Source organism: Furipterus horrens, unplaced genomic scaffold (assembly GCF_987537825.1).
Source record: "Furipterus horrens unplaced genomic scaffold, mFurHor1.1.pri manual_scaffold_8, whole genome shotgun sequence".
NCBI classification, from domain to species: domain Eukaryota; kingdom Metazoa; phylum Chordata; class Mammalia; order Chiroptera; family Furipteridae; genus Furipterus; species Furipterus horrens.
In genome coordinates, this window is record NW_028327178.1 from 77,924,913 (window position 1) to 77,948,789 (window position 23,877).

General features: G+C 37.8%; 1 protein-coding gene across 1 annotated transcript in view; it reads right to left on the reverse strand.

The window, feature by feature from the left end:
• Positions 1 to 8,324: 8,324 nt before the first annotated feature.
• SPTLC3 (serine palmitoyltransferase long chain base subunit 3) overlaps positions 8,325 to 23,877 on the reverse strand; it is a 147,761-nt gene continuing 132,208 nt past the window's right edge. The window contains exons 10-12 of the mRNA XM_090285212.1: positions 19,237 to 19,372; positions 14,220 to 14,349; positions 8,325 to 9,492 (exon numbers count right to left, since the gene is read on the reverse strand). Coding sequence (XP_090141338.1) covers positions 9,379 to 9,492; positions 14,220 to 14,349; positions 19,237 to 19,372 — 380 coding nt within the window. The 3' untranslated portion in view covers positions 8,325 to 9,378. The remainder of the gene's footprint in view (positions 9,493 to 14,219; positions 14,350 to 19,236; positions 19,373 to 23,877) is intronic.

Below are 23,877 nucleotides of genomic sequence, written 5' to 3' on the forward strand. Positions count from 1 at the left end.
AAATAAATGTCCTGATTTCACCTTCCCTTGATTATATAGATTTTAGATTCAAACTATTTTCCCTCTGAACGCGAAGGAATTGCTTGATTGTCTTTTAGCATTCAGTAATGCTAATGAGAGACATTCAGGATAAAAAACGAAGTGGCAGTGGATACAAAAAAAAAAAAATGTGCAAAACACCAATACAATATGCACACAAACAAGTACGTCACTAGTAAGTGGGAATCAGACATTAATGAAAGCCCGTTTTCTTCTTTATCAGATTGATAAAGACTGTAAAAATGGTAATACTTAGCATTGGCACAGATTGGGGAAGTATTTTTATACACTGCTGAGAGATGTGAAAATTGTAATAAATTTGATGGAGGACATGTTTATAATTTTCAGAAACAAAATCTGTTATTTTCACCTTTGTAGATGAGACTATTTTTCTTTCCCCAGCTGGAAACTTTTTAGATTTCCTCTCAATCCTTGGTGTAACAAAGTTTCATTAAGATGTGTTTAGGTGAAAAAATTAAGAAATACAATTGGCAGTTACAAAACAGTCATAGAGATGTGAAGTATAGCATAGGGAATATAGCCAATAATATTGTAATAACCGTATATGATGCCAAATGAAACTATACTTACCAGGGGATCATTTCATAAGTTATATAAATGTCTAACTACTATGCTGAACCCTTGAAATTAATATAATATTGAACATCAACTGTAATTAAAAAATTTAAAAATAATTTAAAAATCTATTTTTATAAATCAACAGCATTTATGGGCCATTTCCATTTTCTGTTTTGTTAGCTTAGGGAAATAGTTCTATTATTTCTTTTATTTTTCCTCTCCCTTCACTTTTTTTCTGATTCTTTGTTCTCAACTTTTTATTAGATGAAAATGGTACTCATGTATATATTTGTTATATCTTTTAAATTTTCTGTCATATTTAAAAAAATTTTTGTCATTTGCTTTGTGTTTTGAAAAAGACTTAAACGTTTTTCTTCTTTGCTTTCTACTGATTTTTTCCAAACACTTAAATGTTAAATATTTAAAATTTATGAACTCTGGTCCTTTTTATATCAACCTATTCTGTTTGGGGGATATGATAGCTTCATACAATTAGGTTGACCAACAGGAATGATAATTGGAATATTTAAAAAGTTCTCTTTCCCACGAATGTTTCTGTTGGTGAAAATTATTTTTCTTTAAATCTTGGCTACTCATTCGGTGTTGCTGGTTTTTCTCAAATATCTGGTAATTTCTGATTTTCCATTCTTTTGTTACGATTGAGGTCCATGTTGATTAATTTTAATAGCTGGCTTGTTTCTTCTCTCCTTGGTTATAAATAATAAACACAGTAAAAATGTAATTTTTAAAAGTTAGTTTTAACTTCATTGGAAATGAACCAAGTTTAATAAAATATTTTAATTTTAATAGTATAATTTATTGATTATGTTGTTATAGTAATCTCATTTTTTCTTTCCTTTGCTCCTCTCTACCCAGTACCCTCCTTTCCTCCAGCAATCCCACCTGCCTTAGTTCATGTCCATGGGTCATGCATATAAGTTCTTTGGCTTCACCCTTTCCTATATTATTCTTAACTTTCCCCTGTTTATTTTGTACCAAACAATTATGCTTCTTAGTCCCTGCACCATTTCCCCATTTCTCCTCCTTCCCCCTTCCAGCTAACAACCCTCCAAATGATCCCCCCATACCTATGATTCTGTTCCTATTCTGGTTTGCTTAATTGGATTTTGTTTTTATTTTTTAGATTCAGTTGTTGATAGTTGTGAGTTGGGTCATTTTAATGTTCATAGTGTTGATCTTTTTCTTATGTAAGTCCCTTTGAAATTTCATATAATAATAGCTTGGTGATGATGAACTCCTTTATCTTTACATTGTCTGGAAAGTGCTTCATCTGTCTTTCCATTCCAAATGATAGCTTTGCTGGATAGAGTAATCTTGATTGTAGGTCCTTGCTTTTTATCACATTGAATATTGCTTGCTAGTCCCTTCTTGCCTGCAAAGTTTCTTTTGAGAAATCAGCTGGTGGTCTTATAGGCACTCCTTTGTAGGAAACTGTCCGCTTTTCTCTTGCTGCTTTTAAGATTCTCTCTTGATCTTTAACCTTCAGCATTTTCATTATCATGCGTCTAGGTGTGGTCCTCATTGGGTCTAGCTTATTTGGGACTTCTGTGCTTCCTGGACTTGTATGTCTATTTCCTTCACCAAATTTGGAGAATTTTCCTTCATTATTTTTTTACATAAGTTTTCAACTTCTTGCACTTCCTCTTTCCTTTTGGCACCCCGACGGTTCGGATGTTGGCACGTTTAAAGTTGTCCCAGAGGTTCCGAAGCCTCTCCTCATTTTTTTCAATTCTTGTTTCTTCATTCTGTACTGTTTGACTCCTTTTTTCTTCCTTATGTTCCAAATCACTGATTTGAACCCTGGTTTCCTTCCCTTCATCATTAGTTTTGTGTGGATTTTCCTTCATTTCATTTATCATAGGCTTCACTTCTTCCCTTATGTATTTGCCATACTTAAGCATATATGTCAAGCCTGTGAGCATCTTTATCATCAGTGTTTTGAACTCTACATTTGTTAGGTTGGCTATCTCTTCATCTGTTAGGTTGGTTATCTCCTTGTCGCTTAGTTCTTCCATTGGAACCTTGATCCGTTCCCTCTTTTGGGCCATACTTCTGTTTCCTTATCTTGACAGGCTCCTGTGTTTGTTTGCCTCTGTGTCTTAGTTAGAGCTGTCACTCCTGTTATATTATAAGGGGCGGAGCCTTAGGTATTCGTTGGTAGAGGGTGACTCGTTTCACCATGTTGTGGTGCTGTTCATGGGAGAGGGGTCTGAGAGGGAACAATGCTGCTTTACCAGCACTTGCCCCTTTTCCAGGCACTTCTCCCACTTTGTATGGGACTGGTGCCTCTCTAGCTGTTGCCCTGGCCACTGTTCCCAGAGTGGGTGGATCTCCGGATTTTCTAGGACTGTGGGGGTCCTTTCTTCCTTCACCCCAACCTCCACTGGTTTGCACAGTCAAAATCAATGAGGCTTTATTTTTCTCGGTTCTGGAGCCATGAGCTGTGCGGTCCCGTCTGGTGCTGAGAGCACTCCCCAGGTGTCCCTCCTGACTTTTTAAAATGTGTGACTGCTCTTTTCACCAGCTTGCCACTGCCGCTGCTGCTGCCGCCACCACACCGCGTCATCTCTGCCCTGGCTCTGCACCTGGATGAGTATTTCTTCTTTATATCTTTGTTTGTTGGACTTCCACGCAGCTTGATTTTCTGGAACATATGGTTGTCTCTAGTTTTGAGGTAGTTATATTCTTTCTTAGCTGTGGAGGGAGACACAGAGTGTCTGTCTAGGTCTCCATCTTAAATATTTTAATTTTAAAATATAATGCACTTTTAACATTTACTATCTGTAAAACTTATAGACTTACCTACATAGAAAATCTTTAACATTTGGTTGATCCCAGAGTTGACTTCTTAATAAAATATCTTACAAATACATATTTTGAAGTTTTATGTAAATTTTGAGTTAAGTTTTTTTCATAAATATTCAGTTGAAAACATTTTAAGTGAACTAAATTATATTTTTAAATATTATCACACTATTTTATATATAAAAGAGGACCCATTTTGTTATAGGTGTCTATACTTTGTGTCCATGATTTATTGATACTTTATGTGTGCAGAGACTTTTCAAAAAGATTGGTATAAAGTGTATGAAGTTGGTATGGACACTAGTAAACTAGTTGCATGACAACTACAATTATATGCAAAATAGATTCAGTATGAAGAAGTTATGTATTGCTGGCAATAGGTAATTTTTTTTCCCTTTTAAAAAACTGATAGACTGATTGGCTGAATCAGACTGGTGAAAAATTTTCACTCAAAAGATGCCAACATCTTTTTCCATGATCTCACATTGCTACTCATTTCTTTTTCTCACAGAGTGTTATTCATGCTGGGGATTACAGTCAGGTTGTAGGCTAGATTGAACTCATCACAGAGAAGCCTTTCCACTTCTCTCGATCTTCCTCGCATGTTTGCTCCATGCATGCTTCAAATCTGGAAAAAAAATACTTATGGGCTGGAGAAACAAAGAAGCAGCAATTTTGTTGCCTTGTTCCTTAGACGGTGATGAAGTAGAGAGCATGATGTGGTGATTGGAGCCAGACTTAACCCTGGCCATGGGCATTGCAGCCGACCTAAACCTAATTAAGAAAGATCCTGAATAAACTTGAGTAAGAGCCAAAATCACTAGCTCCTTCAATCAATATTTTTGATATAAAAATTAGCATCTGGGCTGAATAAAAGGGAACACTGTTTCATTCCTCAGCAAAAACAAAACAAAACAAAAAACCCCTCTTGTTTCTACTCTAACCTCTTGATGTTAGATATTTTATTGATTTGTATCTGTGATAACTTTTCAGAGCATTTGACTGGTAACCATCAGATATAAGCCTCTCACTTGAAACTATGCAATGAGAATCAAAGTGACAAGTTCTACCTTAAACACTAACTGTCACAGGCAACAAACTTTTCCGAATGGGTAAGTTGAGCTTATTTATTCTCTTATTTCTGCCTTTGTTATCCTGAAGACTTATTTTTTAAAGAAGTTAAATTAAGGAACAAGTTAAGATATCTACCTTTTAGAGAAATTCAGTGAAGTATTTACTGATAAAATCTTATGATTTCTGGGGCTTGCTTCCCAGTGATCTGGTGGAAATGGGAGTGAAATGGGTGGGGCAAACAAATAAAAAATACTGGCCACAAATTGATAATATTTGAAGCTGGTGATATGTGCATGTTGGTTCATTATACTATTCTCTATGTTACTGAATTTTTAAAAGTTTCCATTATAAAATTGTTTTTAAGTAGATGGATTAGAAATAACTTTTTTAAAGTGGTTGGACTGCTGTCCGCTCAAAACTGAGTTTCTCCACACAAACTGCCTTCAGCTGAATAGTCTTGTTCAAGGTAATGCCCTTCCCCACATCTAGCATGCATCTTGTGACTAGTTGATGGCAGGGAGGACACAAAACCTTGGCTCCCTTGCCTTATTTTGCGATAAATCTAAACTACTATGTCAGTTGCATAGCTCCCCATGGAATTGGCTAAAGCATTTTTTATGGTATCACAGTTCAACTTCTTCCTTTTCCAATCCTGTTCACTCACTCCAACCTAGATATTGTACCATTGTATGTGGTCTCAGTGGTGTGCTGGTAAATGTTTAACAGCTGGCTCTCCAGATCCCTAATTTGTAGTGTTTGCCAATTTCCTTGGTTTAAATACTTGCAACACAGCCAATTTTAAGCTACCAATATGATGTCACTGAATGTAAAATTGGGAAGAGATGAGCACAATTAGTACTTGTGACAAAATACAAGCCAGCAGCAGCCACTCTTGCCAGTTTTCCTCAATGAAATTCTGAAGTGCAAATCTCTACCACAGTCTTCTTTTAAAAGAATACCCCAAACTAAATTAATGTAAAACAACTAATTATTTTTATATCATGAATTTTGGTGTTTTGTTTATTAAACTAATATTTCACAGGTAGAATGAAATGAAATTGGTCACCTCAAATGTTTCATTGAAACACACACATGCACACTACAATACTATAAGACAATGTCCAACAATAATTGCTTAGAAACATTTAAAATATAGACCTTTTAACTTCCTAGACATTATACAGCTGCAAAAGGTGTTCTGAGAGAACAGACTTCAAATATGTTACTCTTACTGAGACCAGCAAAAATTGCCAAGAAATCACTAGATAAGTTCAAAATAAAATTATTATAATTGCTGTAAATAAAAAAAATATATTTAAGAATTAAGTTTTTGTCATCGGAGCTTTTAGGTTAGAGTAGGTCACTTTATTTGCTATCTCTGAGGAAAAATACAGAGGAACATCGCATGTTTGAAAAACTGTTAAGACTTTCACCCTATTCACGAGTTGTTGTTGGAATAAATAAATAATCAAAGGTTGAATATTTTTTTAAGGACTATAAAGAAAATAAATAAACAAGACACCACATTCAATGAAAGCAAGTGATTGAAGGAAAAAGAACATCTTGTAGGAAATGATACAGAGGAGAATGAGAGAAGGAGTAATGTGTTCAAATTAATGATGGTTGTTATTCAATATTAGATACCTTTTTGGTAGTAAAAGAAGATACTTAGAAAATGGGAACAAAATGTCCAAATGAGTAGAAAAGTTTGGAATAATTCACTTTAGTTTAGTAGTATAAACACCCTGAACTATAAACAGAGAATCAGAACAAAATTTCTGTTATGTTATTAGCGCCAATTGGTCTATCAAAACAAAAGCTCCAATAATGGTCTCAAATTATGATATGGATTAGAATCCCCTGAGATGGCTGGTGAAAACATAGATTCCTGGGCACTACCGCTATTCTGATTCAATGGAAGACTGGTGTGGAATCCAGGGATCAGCATTTTATCCTAGTAAATACTGAGGCCTGTGATCTCTGTTAGACCAAAACTTGCTGAAAGGCAATCCAGACAAACACCCATGATACTGCAGTTCCATAAGATTAGAAATGTATCCATGTCATTTTATTATGCAAAACATCTTTCTTACATATATCAGTCTGGATCCTTTATCTTCTGCTTCCCTGAAGATCATTTTTGGACAACACCTTCCATCTATCTACCAACAGATCAGATTCTTCTCTCTCTAACTTTATACTATTTCTTGCTCTGTAAAGGAAGAGTAAGAGTGTGTGTGTGTGTGTGTTAGCAAATGGGAAGTTTGTGGGTAATAACATTCTAGTTCTGTTAGAAAATTCTCTTTCCCAAAAGAACAACCAAAAAGACATTTTTGGCTCTGTGATAGTTATGGAAACTCAGTAATCCTTACTGAATTAAAATCATGGTCTTATTAACCTAGCAGTACAAGATGAATTCTCAGTATTCACAATCATCCTCTTAACTAACCTCATTCTGTATAATATATACTAGTGTGTGTGTATATATATATTTATGTGTGTGTGTATGTTACCAGCCCAACAGGACCTGGATCCCTCCTAATGTGCTCAGGAAGCATTACTCTTGAATTGCAGTTCTTATAAGTGTATATTCAATATAGACTGACAGAGATAGGTCTTTTAACTTGTACACGAGAAAGTAATAGATTGCCCCAGAACTCTCGGATCTCAATGAAGAGAGTAACCTCTCCCTGCTGCCCAAACCAGGTGGCTAAATAATTAGTTTCCTATCATGAGTCAAGATGCTCCTTGAAGGTATAATAATAGTAATTCCTGCTCACAAAGTACCCCTCTAGAGGCTTAAAACTCAAAGGGTGGGTGTGAAGATCACAGGTATCTGGAAAGGAAGGCTTGCTATGCCTTAGGAAAGGCCCAGAACTTCTGCTGCCCTCTTTGTCCCCTGTTTCTTCTGCAGGTCTGAAGACATTCATGCATTTTGGAAAGCTAACTAGGATCAGCTTTATTTAAGTGCACATTATCAAAAGGAAAGACCTACATGTCTTCCTTGTCTTTGTACATTTATAGAACATATTTTCTTTGCACAAGTAGTGCTGTACTGGTTCACTGAGAAGAACTAACACTTAAATTACCAGAATCAGCCATTGGATGGGGCAACTGCATCTTCAGAACCCAATTTCTCTTCTTTTAAGTTAATGAGACAAAGAATGGTCACTAGGAAAATTATAATGCTTAAAAACTTTTATAAGAAACTTTCTTCTTCTGCTAACTTCTTAAAAACATTCTTGATACACGTTTACACTGTTGTACCTACTAGGGGTTATAATTTCCCCATGAAAAACTTTCCACTCAGATCACCTTTATCCTTTAATAAGTTTTGAGTATCAGGGCGTATTGCTGCATCCAACACTGGTGCTTTGGGTTGAATTTTTATCTCAGTGCACACAGCATGAAAGCTTGGGTCCATCTGTGTCACACAAAGTCAAACTTCTCTTGAAGTGATTTGTTTATGGTGTCATTTGATGGAGTGGAATGTTCTGTAACTCATTCAAACTATTACAGAAGCTTTGCTAAAAGGTCACCACTGCTCTTTAGAATTTCCAAATCTGGGCACCATCTGGGAGCTTGTTAAAGATAAGGTTTTCCACTGGCTTTTTCCATACCAACTAGATCCAATTAGCAACAGGGTACTATTCCAGAGGAGTCTGTGGAAGAGAGAGAGAGAGGAGAGAGAGAGAGAGAGAGAGAGAGAGAGAGAGAGAGAGAGAGAGAGAGAGAGAGAGAGAGAGAGAGAGAGAGAGAGAGAGAGAAGAAGGCACTGAAGTAAATTACATTTAGTTGCCAATACTGCACAAGTTTACTTTGCAAATTAAAGTGCATGAGGCAGACAACAGTACTATTTAATATTAATTGGTCTAAATGGGTATGTGTGTCAGTCCAGAAAAAGTTGAATAGAATTTGCCTTTAGATATTTTTGAACCAATTCTTCAAGGGTAGTCTTGAGAGTCAACTCTAAAGAAAATTGAATCTCATTATTTACTCAAAATTCAATAGGAAAACAACTCATTACTTAGAGTCATGAAGACTATACATGCTAAACACTCACACTGCATAGCACCAAAAATGTTCAAGTTCTTTTAACTTTATGGTTTTAGTTTAGGCCTAAAATTGGCTTGTGCTTGCTTTCTACCCCCTTCCTTATGAAATAAACATCTTGAATTTTCCAAACCTCAAAAGTTCAGCTGTAAAACTACAGGAGACCTGAGAGAGGAAAAAGAAAGTTTCTTTCAAAGAAGTCTCTAGGCACTGCTGGCCAGTTTTGCTTTATTCCTCAAAACATCAACTATGGCTTTTGACACTTGTCCTTGGAAAAAGTCCAAATGTGACAAATGGTAGAAACAACATTTCTTTACCTTCCTGCCTGGAACTTCCTCTGATATGAATGAGTTCTAGCTGGTGGTTTAACGCGGGGAACAAGGAGGTCAGCTATTGCCCACCACACTTGCCCATGTCTGCAGATGGAGTAAGTAAACATATAGTGAGATTTACTGAATTAAAAACCCTCTCGATTAGAATTCCTGAAAGGGTCTGGACCAAAGAGGCTGCACAGTAGCAGCTAAAACACAGGCTCATTGCCATTAAAAACATTCTAAGAAGTGTGTGTGTGTACTTGTAGCAGTATGCTTGGGAGAGGAGGAACTTAAAATCTGAAACCATATTTTTGTCTCTGCAGTCCTGAGTTGGAGACATTAAGAACACAACAAACAACTCCCTCAGTTCAACCAAGCTGGTTTGGAAACCAAACTGTCCTTAGAAAGGGAGAGAAATCCACTTATATCCCTTTTGAAGCAAGGAGAGAGTCTTTCTGGCAAAGTCTTTAGGTTCCAGTCAGGACCAGGAAACTTAATCATCGAGTTCAAAGCTTGTCTCGTCATAGAGTTCAGGGCGCACAGACTTCCTGTTCCGGGAATACTTCAGTTGCAGGAGATCACCCATCTCATCCAGGGCTTCCAATACCTGAAAAGAGAGAGCCTTCCATCAGTTATCTATACACCCCTGAGTGGCTCTGCTCTCCAGTGCCTCACAGATAGTCACACTCTCCTTTTGCCAGCTTCTTTGATTTTAGAGAAAAGAAGAAAGATCCAGTTCATTAAGGTGTGCTGTATAAGGCAGTCCTGGAGAAATGCTAGATGCTAATTCACTTTACTTCATATTCTTTAATAGTCTAACTTCACATTGTGAATGTTTCACTTATTTTGGGGGTATGAAGAAAAGAAGAAAAGCATCTGACCCATGCTTATCCTTTAGCTTTATTTTAAAGTTTAATGCCTTATATATAAACTTTTGGAAGAAAAAGATATGGTTGTGAATTACATTTATATTATATCTTCATGACACAGCAAATCAACCTGACCGATATTAAAATGGAACATTGTGGGAGCTGATGATTAGTATTGTCCTTTCTCTCCCATGCTTGCTCCCCATCCTCACCTAGGATCCTCCTCCCCCACTATTAATTAATTAATTATTTTTATTTATTTATTTTTTTAATTTTATTTTTTGGTTTTTCAATTACAGTTGTCCCATTTTTCCCCCATTGCTCGCCCCTCCCAGCCCATCCCTTCTGCCACAATCATATCCCTCCCCGTTGTCCATGTCCATGAGTCATTCATACACGTTCCTTGACTAGACCCTTCCCTTACTTATCCCCCTTCTCTCCCTCCCCCCTCCCCCCTACTGACTACTAGTCTAGTCTTTGCCTATTTAGTTCGTTTGTTTGTGTTGCTCTTTAGTTTCCTGTATTAGGTGATATCATATGGTATTTTGCTTTCTTAGCCTGGCTTATTTCACTAAGCATAATTCTGTCTAGTTCCATCCATGTTGTCGCAAATGGCAGGAGTTCCTTCTTTCTCTCTGCTACATGGTATTGCATTGTATAAATGTACCACAGTTTTTTAATCCACTCATCTACAGATGGGCATTTAGGCTGTTTCCAGCACTTAGCTATTGTAAACAGAGCTGCTATGAACATAGGGGTGCATAAGTACTTTTGAATTAGGGTTTTAATTTTTCGGGTATAATCCTAGCAATGAAATCGCTGGTTCAAAAGGCAGTTCCATTTTTAGTTTTTTGAGGTAATTCCATACTGTTTTCCATAGTGGCTGCACTAGTCTGCATTCCCACCAACAGTGCAGTAGGGCTCCCATTTCTCCACATCCTCGCCAGCATTTCTTGTTTGTTGATTTGTTGATGATGGCCATTCTGACTGGTGTAAAGTGATATCTCATTGTCGTTTTTACTTGCATCTCTCTGATGGCCAATGATGTTGAGCATTTTTTCATGTGCCTATGGACCTTCTGTATGTCCCCTTCCGAGAAGTGTTTGTTCAGGTCCTTTGCCCATTTTTTAATTGGGTTGTTTGTTTTCTTGATGTTGAGTCGTATAAACTCTTTATATATTTTGGAGATCAGTCCCCTGTCTGTGATATCATTGGCAAATATGTTTTCCCATATGGTTGGTTTCCTTTTCATCTTGCTGATGTTTTCTTTTGCTGAGCAGAAACTCTTTAGTTTGATGTAGTCCCACTTGTTTATTTTTTCCTTTATTTCTCTTGCCTTAGGAGATGTATCTGTGAAGATATTGTTACGTGGGATATCTGAAATTTTCCTGTCTATGTTTTCCTCTAGGACTTTTATGGCGTCACGGCTTACATTTAAGTCTTTAATCCATCTTGAGTTTATTCTCGTGTGTGGTGTAAGTTGGTGGTCTAGTTTCATTTTTTTGCATGTCCCTGTCCAGTTTTCCCAGCACCATTTGTTAAAGAGGCTCTTCTCACTCTATTTTATGTTCCTTCCTCCTTTATCAAATATTAGTTAACCATAGAGGCCTGGGTTTATTTCTGGGCTTTCAATTCTGTTCCACTGATCTATATGTCTGTTCTTATGCCAGTACCAGACTGTTTTGATCACAGTGGCTTTGTAGTATTGTTTGATGTCTGGTATCGTGATTCCTCCTGCTGTGTTCTTCTGTTTCAATTTATTTTTTATTTTTAAAGTATATTTTATTGATTATGTTGTTACAGTAGTTCCAATTTTTTTCCTTTTGCTCCTCTCTGCCCAGTACCCCCTTCCCTCCAGCAATCCCATCCCCTTGGTTCATGTCCATGGGTTGTGTATATAAATTCTTTTGCTTCACCCTTTCTTATATTATTCTTAACTTCCCCCTGTCTATTTTGTACCAACCAATTATGCTTCTTAATCACTGTACCATTTACCCATTTCTCCTCCTTCCCCCTCCCAGCTGATTACCCTCCAAATGATCCCCATACCTATGATTCTGTTCCTCTTCTGGTTTTCTTAGTTGGGTTTTGTTTTTATTTTTTTAGATTCAGTTGTCGATAGTTGTAAGTTTGTTGGTATTTTAATGTTTATAATTTTGATCTTATTTTTCTTAGGTAAGTCCCTTTGACATTTCATATAATAATGGCTTGGTGATGAACACCTTTAGCTTTACCTGGTCTGGGTAGCACTTCATCTGCCCTTCCATTCTAAATGACAGCTTTGCTGGATAGAGTAAGCTTGGTCCCAGGTTTTCCTAAGCCTCTCCTTATTTTTTTCAATTCTTGTTTCCTCATTCTGTACTGATTGACTGTTTTTTTCTTCCTTATGTTCCAAATCATTGATTTGAACCCTGGTTTCCTTCCCTTCACCACTGGTTTTGTGTGGATTTTCCTTCATTTCATTTAGCATAACCTTCACTTCTTCCCTTATGTGTTTGCCATAAGGGAAGCATCTTTATCACCAGTGTTTTGAACTCTACATCTGTTAGGTTGTCTATCTCCTCGTCGCTTAGTTCTCCCACTGGAACCTTGATCCATTCCCTCTCTTGGGCCATACTTCTCTGTCTCATCTTGGCAGGTTCCTGTGTTTGTTTGCTTCTGTGTCTTAGGTAGAGCTGTTGTACCTGTGACGTTGAAAGGGGCAGAGCCTTAGGTATTTGTCAGTTCAGAGCAACCCATTTCACCACGTTGTGGCGCTGTATGTGGGGGAGGGGTCTGAGAGGGAACAATCCTGCTTTTTCAGCACTTAATCCTTTTCCAAACCCTCCTCCCACTTCTGTATGGGACTGGTGCCTCTCTAGATGTGGCCCTGGCTGTCGTTCCCAGGGTGAGTGGGTCTGTAGATGTTCTAGGACCATGGGGACCCTTTAAAAAAGCAGACTCTACTGAGAGACCAGCAGTTTCTTCCTCCACTCCAACCCCCACTGGTTTGCACAGTCAGAGGCAATGAGGCTTTATTTTCCCCAGTGCTGAAACCATGAGCTGTGTGGTCTGGTATGGTGCTGGTAAAGTTCCCCAGGTGTCCCTCCCTACTTTTAAAAGTGTGTGACTGCACTTTCCTCTGGCCTGCTGCTGCGGCAGCCACCACACTTCATCCTCTCTGACCTGGCTCCACCCCTCCTACATGTCTGGATGAGAATTTCTTCTTTATATTTTTGTTTGTTGGACTTCCACGCAGCTCAATTTTCTTGAACTTCTGGTTGTCTCTAGTTTTGAGGTAGTTGTATTCTTTTTTAGTTGTGGAAGGAGATGCAGTGTGCCTCCATCTTGGCCAGAAGTATCCACACTTTTAAATACTTATCTGTACATTTCATAGAAAGGTAGATTTTAAAACCACAAGGGACCAAGAACTCATTTGCTTCAATTCTCTTAATCAGGCAGGCAAATATATCCCCAATTTTACAAATGAAACACCTAAGATCCAGAATATACAAAATATAATTTTTACTTTTATTATATCACTAATTCTTTAGTATTGGGCATGACTTTTTACTCTGTTTTGAGCCTGTTTTCATAACATATCAAATGAGGTGGAAGACAATGTTAGTGTCTAATGCTTTGAAAAAGGTGCAATGGGGCTTATGGACCTTCCCCTTTTAGAAGTAATTTCTATTTTCATGTATAATGACTCATTCATATATAATAAATGAATGTGTATAATCATATATAATAACTCATTCTTACTTTCATGCTCTTGCAGTCATCTATATATTTATATTTCAAGATGAATGTATTCTGTCTGGTATTATCTTTAGTTGCTTACTTAGTAGTATCTCCTCTTAAACTTTTTGCTCCAGAATTTTTCATTTAATAGACACTCAATTAGTGTTTGTTAAATTGTATTGACATTATTGGAAAGCTCCATCAGCTCCAAACTGATTGAGATGGCTTAGTTCTCTGATATTATTTATTCACATAAAGATTTAAATAAAAGGACAGTGAAGTGTGGTTTTTAAATCATGAATATCTCAGGTAAATTGCTGATTGGATGGATCTATCTTTGCTACTGATTTTCCAACATGTTGCCTAATTGGGTTATATGTCATGATGAGTTTGGTGGCTATGCAAAACATTGTAATACAGGCAGTTGATGCTGAAATGGCATGTTAGATTAGCTTTTGCCTTTAGAACTAGTAGATAGCAAAACACTTGGCTACTCAGTAAGTATTTTCTATAAAAACCAAAATACTGACTTGATTCAAGTGTTACTAAACCCATTTCCTTTTCTATCTATTGAGCTGATCATATTGTTGGGCAGTGTTGGCATACCCTTTGCTTTTTTATTAGCATTATTTTTCTAAACCTCACAAGAAAGACCCAGGGAACCCTAAGCTAGTTCAATAAAAGTGTGCTCGGAATCCAAGGTTACACTACCGGAGACTCCACTGGTGTGTCCTGTACTTACTGTGTCTAACATCTCTCGTGTATGTGCTGCTGAGACACAGAACCGTGCCCTAGCTTCTGCTAGAGGAGTAGCTGGAAATCCAACGACCACCACCCCAATTTTTCTGTTTAGTAGATGCCTTGCAAAAGCCCTAAAGAAAAGACAAAAATGGAGATTAATTGAGAGATGACAAAATTATACTGCAAAAAAAAAAAAAAAAAAAGAATGTGGCTAATTGACTTTTTCTTTTCTTTTTTTACAACAATTAGTAGAAGATAACATCTGTCAAATACAGTTAACAATGAAATGGGCAGTCACTGGGTGGCACCCATAATTGACTGTGTATATTATGGGATGTGGCCCATTTATTAAATAATCTTGACTACTAAGCCTCTGACATTGAGCAGAAAATGCTGATATACCTGACCCTGACTTAACAAGTCTGCATTGATGTTAATTTTTTTTGTCTTCAGGATTCCTAGAAATAAAAATGAAATTACTAACACAGTGCAATTACATAAAGAAAGAGTAAACATCAAATGCACACCTACATATTTTAATAACTTACTACCAGTAATATAGCATAAAAATTTCAAGAAGCCTATACTTAATGACCATATTGTAAATTGAGAACCAGGATCAGAGGTCCTGCAGAAGCCAATCCCAAGTCATATTCTCACTCCAGAGCCAAAGATTTTATTTTCCATTAAACCAGAGATAGGAAATAGCAAGGGTTCCCACATTTCTTTCTGTGTGAATGAACACATCCAGGTATGTTCAGGGATAATAGAATCATTGACTGGTTAAAAGACAAATGGAGCAGGAGGGAGACAGGGGAAAAAAAATATGCATGCACAGGGTGGCTGGCTGGTAGATGCAGCTTGTAGGACCTAAGTCACAGCTGCAAAGCTTTCTGATGCAGGGTAAAAACTTTGAAAGCTATGATTTCTTCTCCTTTACTGCTTCTAGTCTCTTTCTTTTCCAGAGCAAATCTCAGTAACAATTCTAGAATATCAAGCTGTCAAAATCTGTAAAATAAATGTCCCAAATGAAACATCACCTTTGTACTCATTTGTTCTCTCAGGAAACGTTGATTACTGAGTGAGGTAAATGCCTCATACCTGTTAGCATTAAGAGGTTGCTGGTGTCTTGTTTGAGCTGAAAGCTGTTGGCACCATAGAAACGCTCCAGTCATAGGAAGGATTCTTGAACCAGGTGTGAGAGCAAGCCTGCCCATTCATTCATTCTTCTCACCCTTCAGCTCTCTGCCTTTTGGTTGCCTCATGAAGGTTATCAAATGCAGAAATGGAGATTACAAGATCTACTGAACATACAGCCTCTCTGGGCCCCTGGCTTGGATAAGGCAAGATTCGTCTTTTGATTTGGACTGGGAGGGTTACAAGCAGATGAAGCTTTCTAACTGAGAAAGCTTGAAAACAGAGGCTGTTCGCTTTCTTTCTTGATCACCCTATGGAAGACTGCCCACGGAACTACACAGGATGAGAGCTCATAATTGTCTGAGAAACAAGTCAAGTGTTTTTATTGAAAGAGTACAAACCACCTGACCCATTATCTCAGGCCGGTCGTTGGGACTCCCAAAGGAGCATTTTTGCTGTCTGTGTGATCCTCTTTGTACCAGAGGAAGTGAGTTTTGCCAAAGAATGTACAGCAAACTATATGACTGTTGATTCATTAGGCTAATCTGAGGCCTCCCTGGAGCACTTTTGAACTTAAAACTTACACTACTAAATTTCGTTTCTTTCAGTTAATGCATGTGATTGCCCTGAACATTTTATATAATAAGCCTCTGGGTTTGTATTCCCCAAAGGAAATCAGAGCTGGCATAGGCTGAAAGAAACTAAATTATGCAATAATAATAATAATAATAATAATAATAATAATAATAAACACTAGCATGTGTTGCATGCAGCACCACTGCATCTTGTGTCCCATCATCTTCCAAGTGTGTGACAAGGACCATGAAAGGAAAATGTAAGCCCTGGACCAAATAGTAAATACAATACATTTTTGATTATTTAAGTGCATGTTTTATTAGTGAAATCACATTATACTGAACTCCTTAAAAGGTTCCAGTGGTAGAGTTGCAACAGGACTTTTTTCAAAAGTTCATCTGGCTAGAGATTGTATTTTCATTCTGCAGCTCTTTAATGAAATCAAAGGTTTTAAAATGAGAAAGTAAAAGAATTGCTCATACACAGGCTTATATAATTAACTCATTGTCTCAAAAGCTTCTCTACATATAAAATTTACATTGAAGGAATATCAGAAAGAAATCAGGTCAGCGGCAGGGCAAGCTCTTACCAGCACCTCCTGCTAAAATAGATGATATGACCTTTTTGTAACTAACCTGTTTAAGTTTACGTAGACAACTAAACAGTTATAGTATTTTTTTCATTGTAGTGACTGATGTTTTTGGATTCACCAAAGGTGACATTAAAGGGGGTTAAACTTATACCCTGCCTTGCTTTAATGAAATATGCATTTTTTTTTTTTTTTTTTGCCCTATGGACTAAAGCTTGAGAGGCTGTGCTGTGCACTGAAAAGAGCTCTGGCTTAGGATGCAAACAGAACTGGCTTTGAATTCTATGTTCTATTATCTACAATCTGAATGACCCTTAGAAAGTAGTTAACTTTTGTGAGTGTTGGTGTCCTCATTTATAAACTAGGGCTAAGAGACCTATCCTCAATGGATGATCACTGGTTCTATGAGCCTTAAGTATCACGTAATTGGCATTTGGCAATGTTAGCTCCTCATTAAAAACCATCTTAAATTAGAAGGCACTAGATAGTTTGCATATCCTCCAATGTTCAATATATCATAATTGATGCAGAGTATTGCAGGATCTTTACCTGCTACTTTTCTGGAAGTTCTGTTTTCATTAATGTAACTAAAGATTGCAATAATTATTTTGGAGAGCCATAAAAACATGTGACTCCATCTTGCACTCAGTTGAAACTAGTAATAATCATCATTGTACCAGAATTAGAAGTAGTAGTAATAACAATGGCTACCACCGATTGAGTACTTACAGTAGGCCAAACACTAAATAAAGTGCTTTATATATATTATTAATACTATTAATAATAAAAGCTAACACTGAGTAGCTTCTATATAAGAGCTAATGCCTAATGACAATAGACCTTATCTTGTTTAATCTTCACAATGGACTTATGAAATAGGTACTGTTATATCTCATTTCAAAAATGAAAATACTGGGGCTTCAGAAGGTTGGGTAACTTGTCCAAAATTTCCCTAGCTAAGAAAAGGCAGAGTCAATTTTTTTTTTCATCCCAAACATCTCACAACACCATAGAGCATAACTTTCACATGAAGCTCCCTGTCAGTTCTATTTTTATTTTTTCATGTTTACTGTTGTCTAGTCAGCACTCCTGGCATATAAAGGAGCAGGGATACTCTCTCTCTGGTATTGTACATTTGAGTTCTTGAATTTAAATGAATTTGTTTTTACTTTTCATGGATTTTTCTCATTGGATTAATCCATTTCCCAACCTGTTGAGATTTTAATTCCAGATTTCATCATCAAGGTCAGAATTATCCAGCACACCCCCTACTGCCACCTGCCAGAGCTGTGCACATCACATTCTAAAATAATAAAGTAAGCTGATTTGGCAGCTTCATTTGAGCTAATGATAAAATATTAGACTGATGTGAGCTAAATGTGGAGTCTTTCTTTCAGAACACACAATTTCTCCAACTACTCTGAATAAATGTAGGTGGGTTTTTGTGTGTGTACCATCTGATTTGCCTTCCAAATCAGATGGTAAAGGATTTTGGATTATCTGCTACTTTAAATCACCTTTGTCACCCCTCCCTGCCATTAGCACACAGCAGTATGCTGTGTGACCTTTCTGTAGCACACTGTCTTTTGCCACTCCAGGCATTGATGTCCTGATCCAGATCTGTGAACAAAAGGCCTACTGGCGAATAAGCCAAAGCACATTAAACAACTCTCCTATGTGTTTTAACTGCTTAGGATTTTGCTGTGGTGAAATGACACAAAAGTCTACTCCAAAGAATTAATCTTTTGGGAACTATTAACTCACTCTTACCCATCATGAGGTCTCAATTAATAGCTCTGGAGGCTCTTTTGTATACCTCCAATACTTTGCCAATCTATTCAGACTGTTAGCCAGACACAAAGTTCCAACAATGGGTTATGTTCAAAGAGAGTCAGGACCTCTAGAATCTGATAAATACATGTTGAATATTACTTTCCACCATGGGCTTGGTCAGACACATGAATAAGCATTTACATTTAGAAAGAATGTTTATTGACTTTCTTTTAATTACAGAGGTAATTAATCTCTAGCAAGTTGGAAAATAGCACATATATAAAATTCTCTGACATACTGAGAAAAAGTCACTTTTTTCTCTTTATGCTGTTGCTACTTATGCTCAATTTGAGTTGTGATCAGTGGAAAACAACTCCAAGTAAGCTCACAGGAGAGGTATTAAAATTTGGTGTGAAAAGCATGAGCTTAGGAGTGAGCCTACGTTTGGGTTTGCTGTTTGGTTTTAATACTGCTTGACAAGTATGACTTTGAGAAAGCTGTTTAACTGATCTCAGCTTCAGTTTCCCTACACTTAAAGTGAGGCTTCCTTCTGAGAATGGCTACAAGATTTCAATGGGAGAAAGCACAAAGCCTAGTAATGTTATTGTTAAATATTAGGAAAAATGATCTCCAGAAGTTCTCCCTGAGAAAAAGCTATGGCAGGAGGAGGCTCAGGATCATCTTAATTTACTGTTCAGACTTGGGGTGAGAGTACGTGACTCCCCTAAATTCACAGAGCTTAAAAATGGTGGGCCCTAGCATCTGTGAAAAGACCCAGCTGATGGGCTGCCCTGTGGCCTCTGAGAAGGTCTACAAATGAATTCTGAACTTCTTCAAAGTGCATTATCAATGCCTATGCTGCAGGAGCCTCTTGGTGATAAAAGCAGCATCTTAGTCAGATTACCTTGGGCCTTAGGCATTTGAGAGTCTGTTGGATACTCACGCTACTTTAGCAGGTAGGTAAAGGAGCAGGGGAACAACAGGAGATTCCTCATTGCCATAGATAATGAATCCCATTTCGTTCAGTCTCTGTCTGAAGTATCTTGTGTTTTTTGCAAGTTGTCGTACTCTCTTTAACCCTGAAAGGAGACAGGCATGAAATCCATCAATTCCCACCAGGAAGAAGGATGCAAAGGTCAGATTGGCTTGGCAAGCATTCCTAAGTCTTTCTGCAGGCCTGCAGCATTAGCTGGGATGAGGTGGAAGTAGGGCAGGGACATACCTCCTGGTGAGTGGGCGTGGGCACTGATGCTTGAAAACTGTCCTGAGCCTGGAAGACAGAATCTAGAGGCAACGGTGCTGCCAGGTATTGCTAGCAACTAAAGGCAGGCTAGGCTGCAGGAACACAGTGGGGTGGGGTGGTGGGGAGGGTTTCTAGCAAGAAGGAAGGAGATGAACTATCTTTTACTGGGTACCTACTATGTATGGACTCTGCACTAACTGTTTTAAAAACATTAATTCAAGAGAAGTGACACAAGAAGTCGCACACACACACACACCATATCATGCTAGTAGTTTGTAGAGGCTTTTTAGCCAAGCTTAGCTAGCCCACTTAATTGCTCCTCAGCTAAGTCTCTAATTAAAGAACATGTCTCCCAACCTGAATTTAAAGGGGTAACACATCCCTGGACAAGATAGGTCCAGCTGAAACCAGGACACTTTTGTAAGTTGTTTGGAAGGAAGGGAAGGGAAAAGGTAGATCTCTGCTTTCCCCAAGCAGAAAAAATATGATAGTGTTGAACCCAAAAAGATGCTCAAGCCAAGGTACATGTGTCAATTTCCAGGTTATTGGTAGTTTTGCTCAAAAGCTTGTCCTCTGTCCTCAGCATGTGTACAGTAGGGAGGTTACACATGTTAGATGACAATGGAATTAAAGAGCAGAAAGAGTTCTGAGTACATCTGTCTACTCCAATCCTTCCTCTAATCAGGAAAGTCAGTAAATCATCCACAACTAGTCAGTAGATCCTCAATAAGGAAGGTTGAATAGGATTGGGTGTTTAAGCTCCTTAGAAATCAGTTCAATGTTAGCATTTGATTCAAGCTTGCTATTCAGCAGGAATGTGCTGTTACTGCTGACCTCTATTCTGATTGGTTAGATGTTCATTCAAACTGATCAGAGTTGTCACTCTACCAATTATTCAATTGTTTGAACATTATTCCTGGTTGCCTGTAATTCTCCAAATGTAAAATGGGTAAAATGTGTGGTAAACATGTCCTCTAGTATCTTCTTAGAGACATGGCTGTAGATTGTGCCTTGAAAATGGGTTAACCAACGGATATCTCCTGCTCAGCATCCTTCCTCCAGGGCACCATGGTGTTCAAGTAGAGTTTGCCTTGCTTTTCCATTTGGCAGCAAGGGTAGCATGTGATCAATCCCTAGCCAGTTGAAACACTTCATTTTTCTTATTATTGGTTCATGATGGAACACAACCTGGGCCTATCAGCATCTTTCAGATCCACTGAGGAAGAAGTATAAGAGTTAGGTCAATCTCAAGCTACATCTTTGTCACTATACGGAGGAAACTTGCTTAAGAATGACATCAGTCCAGAAGAAAGCTGAGGTACAAGTCAGCAAGAGTCCTGATGGCATCATAGGAACTCTTGGGTCTATTCATATCTAAATGAGTCCATTTGTTGGACTTGCCCTGTTGTGTGAACCAGTACATTTCTTTTTTCTTATTTATGTTACTTTGAGCTGAATTTCTAAAACCTATAACCAAATGTGTTCTGAGTAATATAGGTGGCCACTAATTGAATGAAGTTACCTCTAAAGGATAATAATAATATCAACAACAATAATGGCTGTAGCTCACAAATAGGTAATGGCACCACTGTTATAAGCACTTAACATTTAATAGTTTATTTAGTCCTTATGAGAACTGTATTGACATAGATGTTGTAATCTCATGTAATACATGAGGAGGAGCCAAGTAGGTAACAGTGTCAGAAATTGAACCCATGTTCTAGAGTCTGTGTCATTAACTTCTGGATTATTGCACTTTCTCAGGAAAGCTGACCCCTTACCCTCACCATGTTCTTGGATGCAGGACACCCTTGACCATTTGGGTGTTGGCCAAGGAGCCATGCTTGGTCTATCACAGTAACTTTGCCAAAGAGATAATAAATATGAATTATACCAATAAAATCCTCTTACTGGTAAAATGTGAATGTGAAAAAATTTAGAGGGGACCAATAATTGGTAGTAAGACTAGATATTAAGGGACATAGGGAGAAAAGCTAATTATCAGAATCTATAAAACTGAGGAAGCCACAAATATAAAATTGCAACTCTGATGAGTCCTGTAAAGAATGCTATTTGGTTTCATGAGGGCCCATATTAGATTGGACCAAGTCTGAGGAAGTCAATACATGATAAGGGAGCTTAGATCTCAAGGATGAACAAATATGAACCTGGCAAAAAGCCAGAGGAGAGCATTTCAGACACAGGAAACAGAACAAATGGAACAGTCCTATGGTTTGTAGAACAGAGTGGTTGAGAACCAGGCAAGATGCAGTTGAGTGTGGGCCATGATGAAGCTGAAACTCTGGGTAGATCATTAAAAAACAAAAGCACAGGGATTAAAGGATCTAACATCTAATGTTTTGGAAATGGAAGATGAACTTAAAAGGTAGATAAATAGCAATTGGTGAGAGAGAGATAAATCAAGAGATAAAACAGTGTTCATTGGATTTATCAATACAGCTGATTGATAACCTTTACTTTCAGGTTCCTGATTGGGATTTTGGTTTTAAAAAATAAGCAGTTGCAAGTATGGTTTTACTTTAACTCACATATGCTTTTATATTCCCACTCACCTTTTTTTTTTAAAGATAAGCCTTCTTCCCCAAAGTTCCAGGTTTGAAACTTGAATACAAGTAAGGGTATAGAGAGGTATAGAACCATTTGTATAAATTTTATTGACACAGCCTCCTTGGGGCTTAAAAAACCCTGTTTTGAACAATGCTGAAGCATCCCTTGGAAACTTGTTATGTTTATAGAGAGCAACCTATGTGAAGGAAAGAACTAAAAATTAGGAAGGAGAATATTTTTCTTCACTTAAAAATTTTTTTCTCATGCATACATTGAATCTGTGTATTTAGGGAGATGTGAACATAAGAAATAGGGGGAGATTGTGGATGGGAAAGGAAAGGAAAGGAAAAGAGGGACACTAAGACTTATTTTAAAGGAGGTGACTGAAATAAAGGCACAGATATACATCCCAGCCACTAAAATGTATTCCATATGGCCTGTCCCCTTGTGCATTTAGCTCTTTTGTTGATCATTAGCGGCATAAAGAATAGATGACTTCATCAGGCTGGGTCTGATGATTCCTAAATGATCCCCCTCAAAGACTAGAAGGGTTTCCTGGCCTGGAAGTACGGGAACGACTTAAATTGCTTTTCCCAGTGGCATTATCTTTGCACTTGCACATAATGATTCATCTATCATTGGGCTGCCCAGCTACTTAATTGGCCCCGTCTGTCCCTTCTGCCTTGATTAACCCAAGTAACTGAATCATCAGCTAATGTCATCACTTTACTGCTTCTAGATTCTTTGGGGAGTTGACTAAACAGATCAGAGTATCAATCCCAGGGGCAGCTGACTCTTAAGAACTGAGTGTTTTATTTTTGCCCAGTCTTCTCTATCTTTGAACTATTTAGCACAGCATGGATTATGAGCCATTATGACACACTTTGTGGTCACCATGTTTTCTCATATAGGTCACTATAAATGGCTTTGAGGTCTTTTGAATTGGCCAAGATACAGCTCCTTTCAATTACTCTATTGCTCATTCTTTAAAATTGGAAACATTCTCCTACTCTTGAAGGGCCTGGGGGCAGAGAGGAATTTGTACATATAAAATGCTACTCATCTAGACAGGATGTGGGTGATTTTATTAATTACATTGTGCTTTGAGATCCTTGCTTGAAGAGTGCTGTATAAAAATAGAAAGAATTTTTAGCACTTGTCATAAAGGGATAGCCATGCCAGGATGACCTGGGGATTGGCCATCGCAGTCACATTCTGTTCCCAACACATGAGGTCTATCCTTAATTTCTGATCCTTCTTCTACCTATTCCACAGAAGACAGGAAAGGAACCTGCACAGATATATTGGTGAATGGGCTGATTTCTTCTGTAGGGTACTGGAGAGTTTACTCAAGTGTTTTATTTTGCTTTATTCTAGGTTCTCTGAAGAGGCTGTTGAATGGAAAAGGATAGGTTTCAAAGCTAAACAGTCTAAGAATCAAGCTGTACCTGGGTGACCTAAGGCCTTAACATCCCAGTTTGACCTGTAAAATAGAGATAAATAATCTTATCTCCAAGTAAAATTTGGAACATTAAAGGCGTTAATGCAGGGAAAATGCTTAGTACTATGACTGGCATATAGTAGGTGTCTGAAAGGTTATTATTACCTTTTTTCATAGGGCAGCAGTTCTCAGCATCCTGGGTGCTACCTCAGAATCATCTGGAGAGCTTGGAAAGATCTCAAGCCTAGCCGGCATCCCAGACCATTCAAATAAGTTTCCCCTGGGATGGGACCAGGCATGAGTTTTGGCTTTCACAAGGTAGAGGCAAGGAG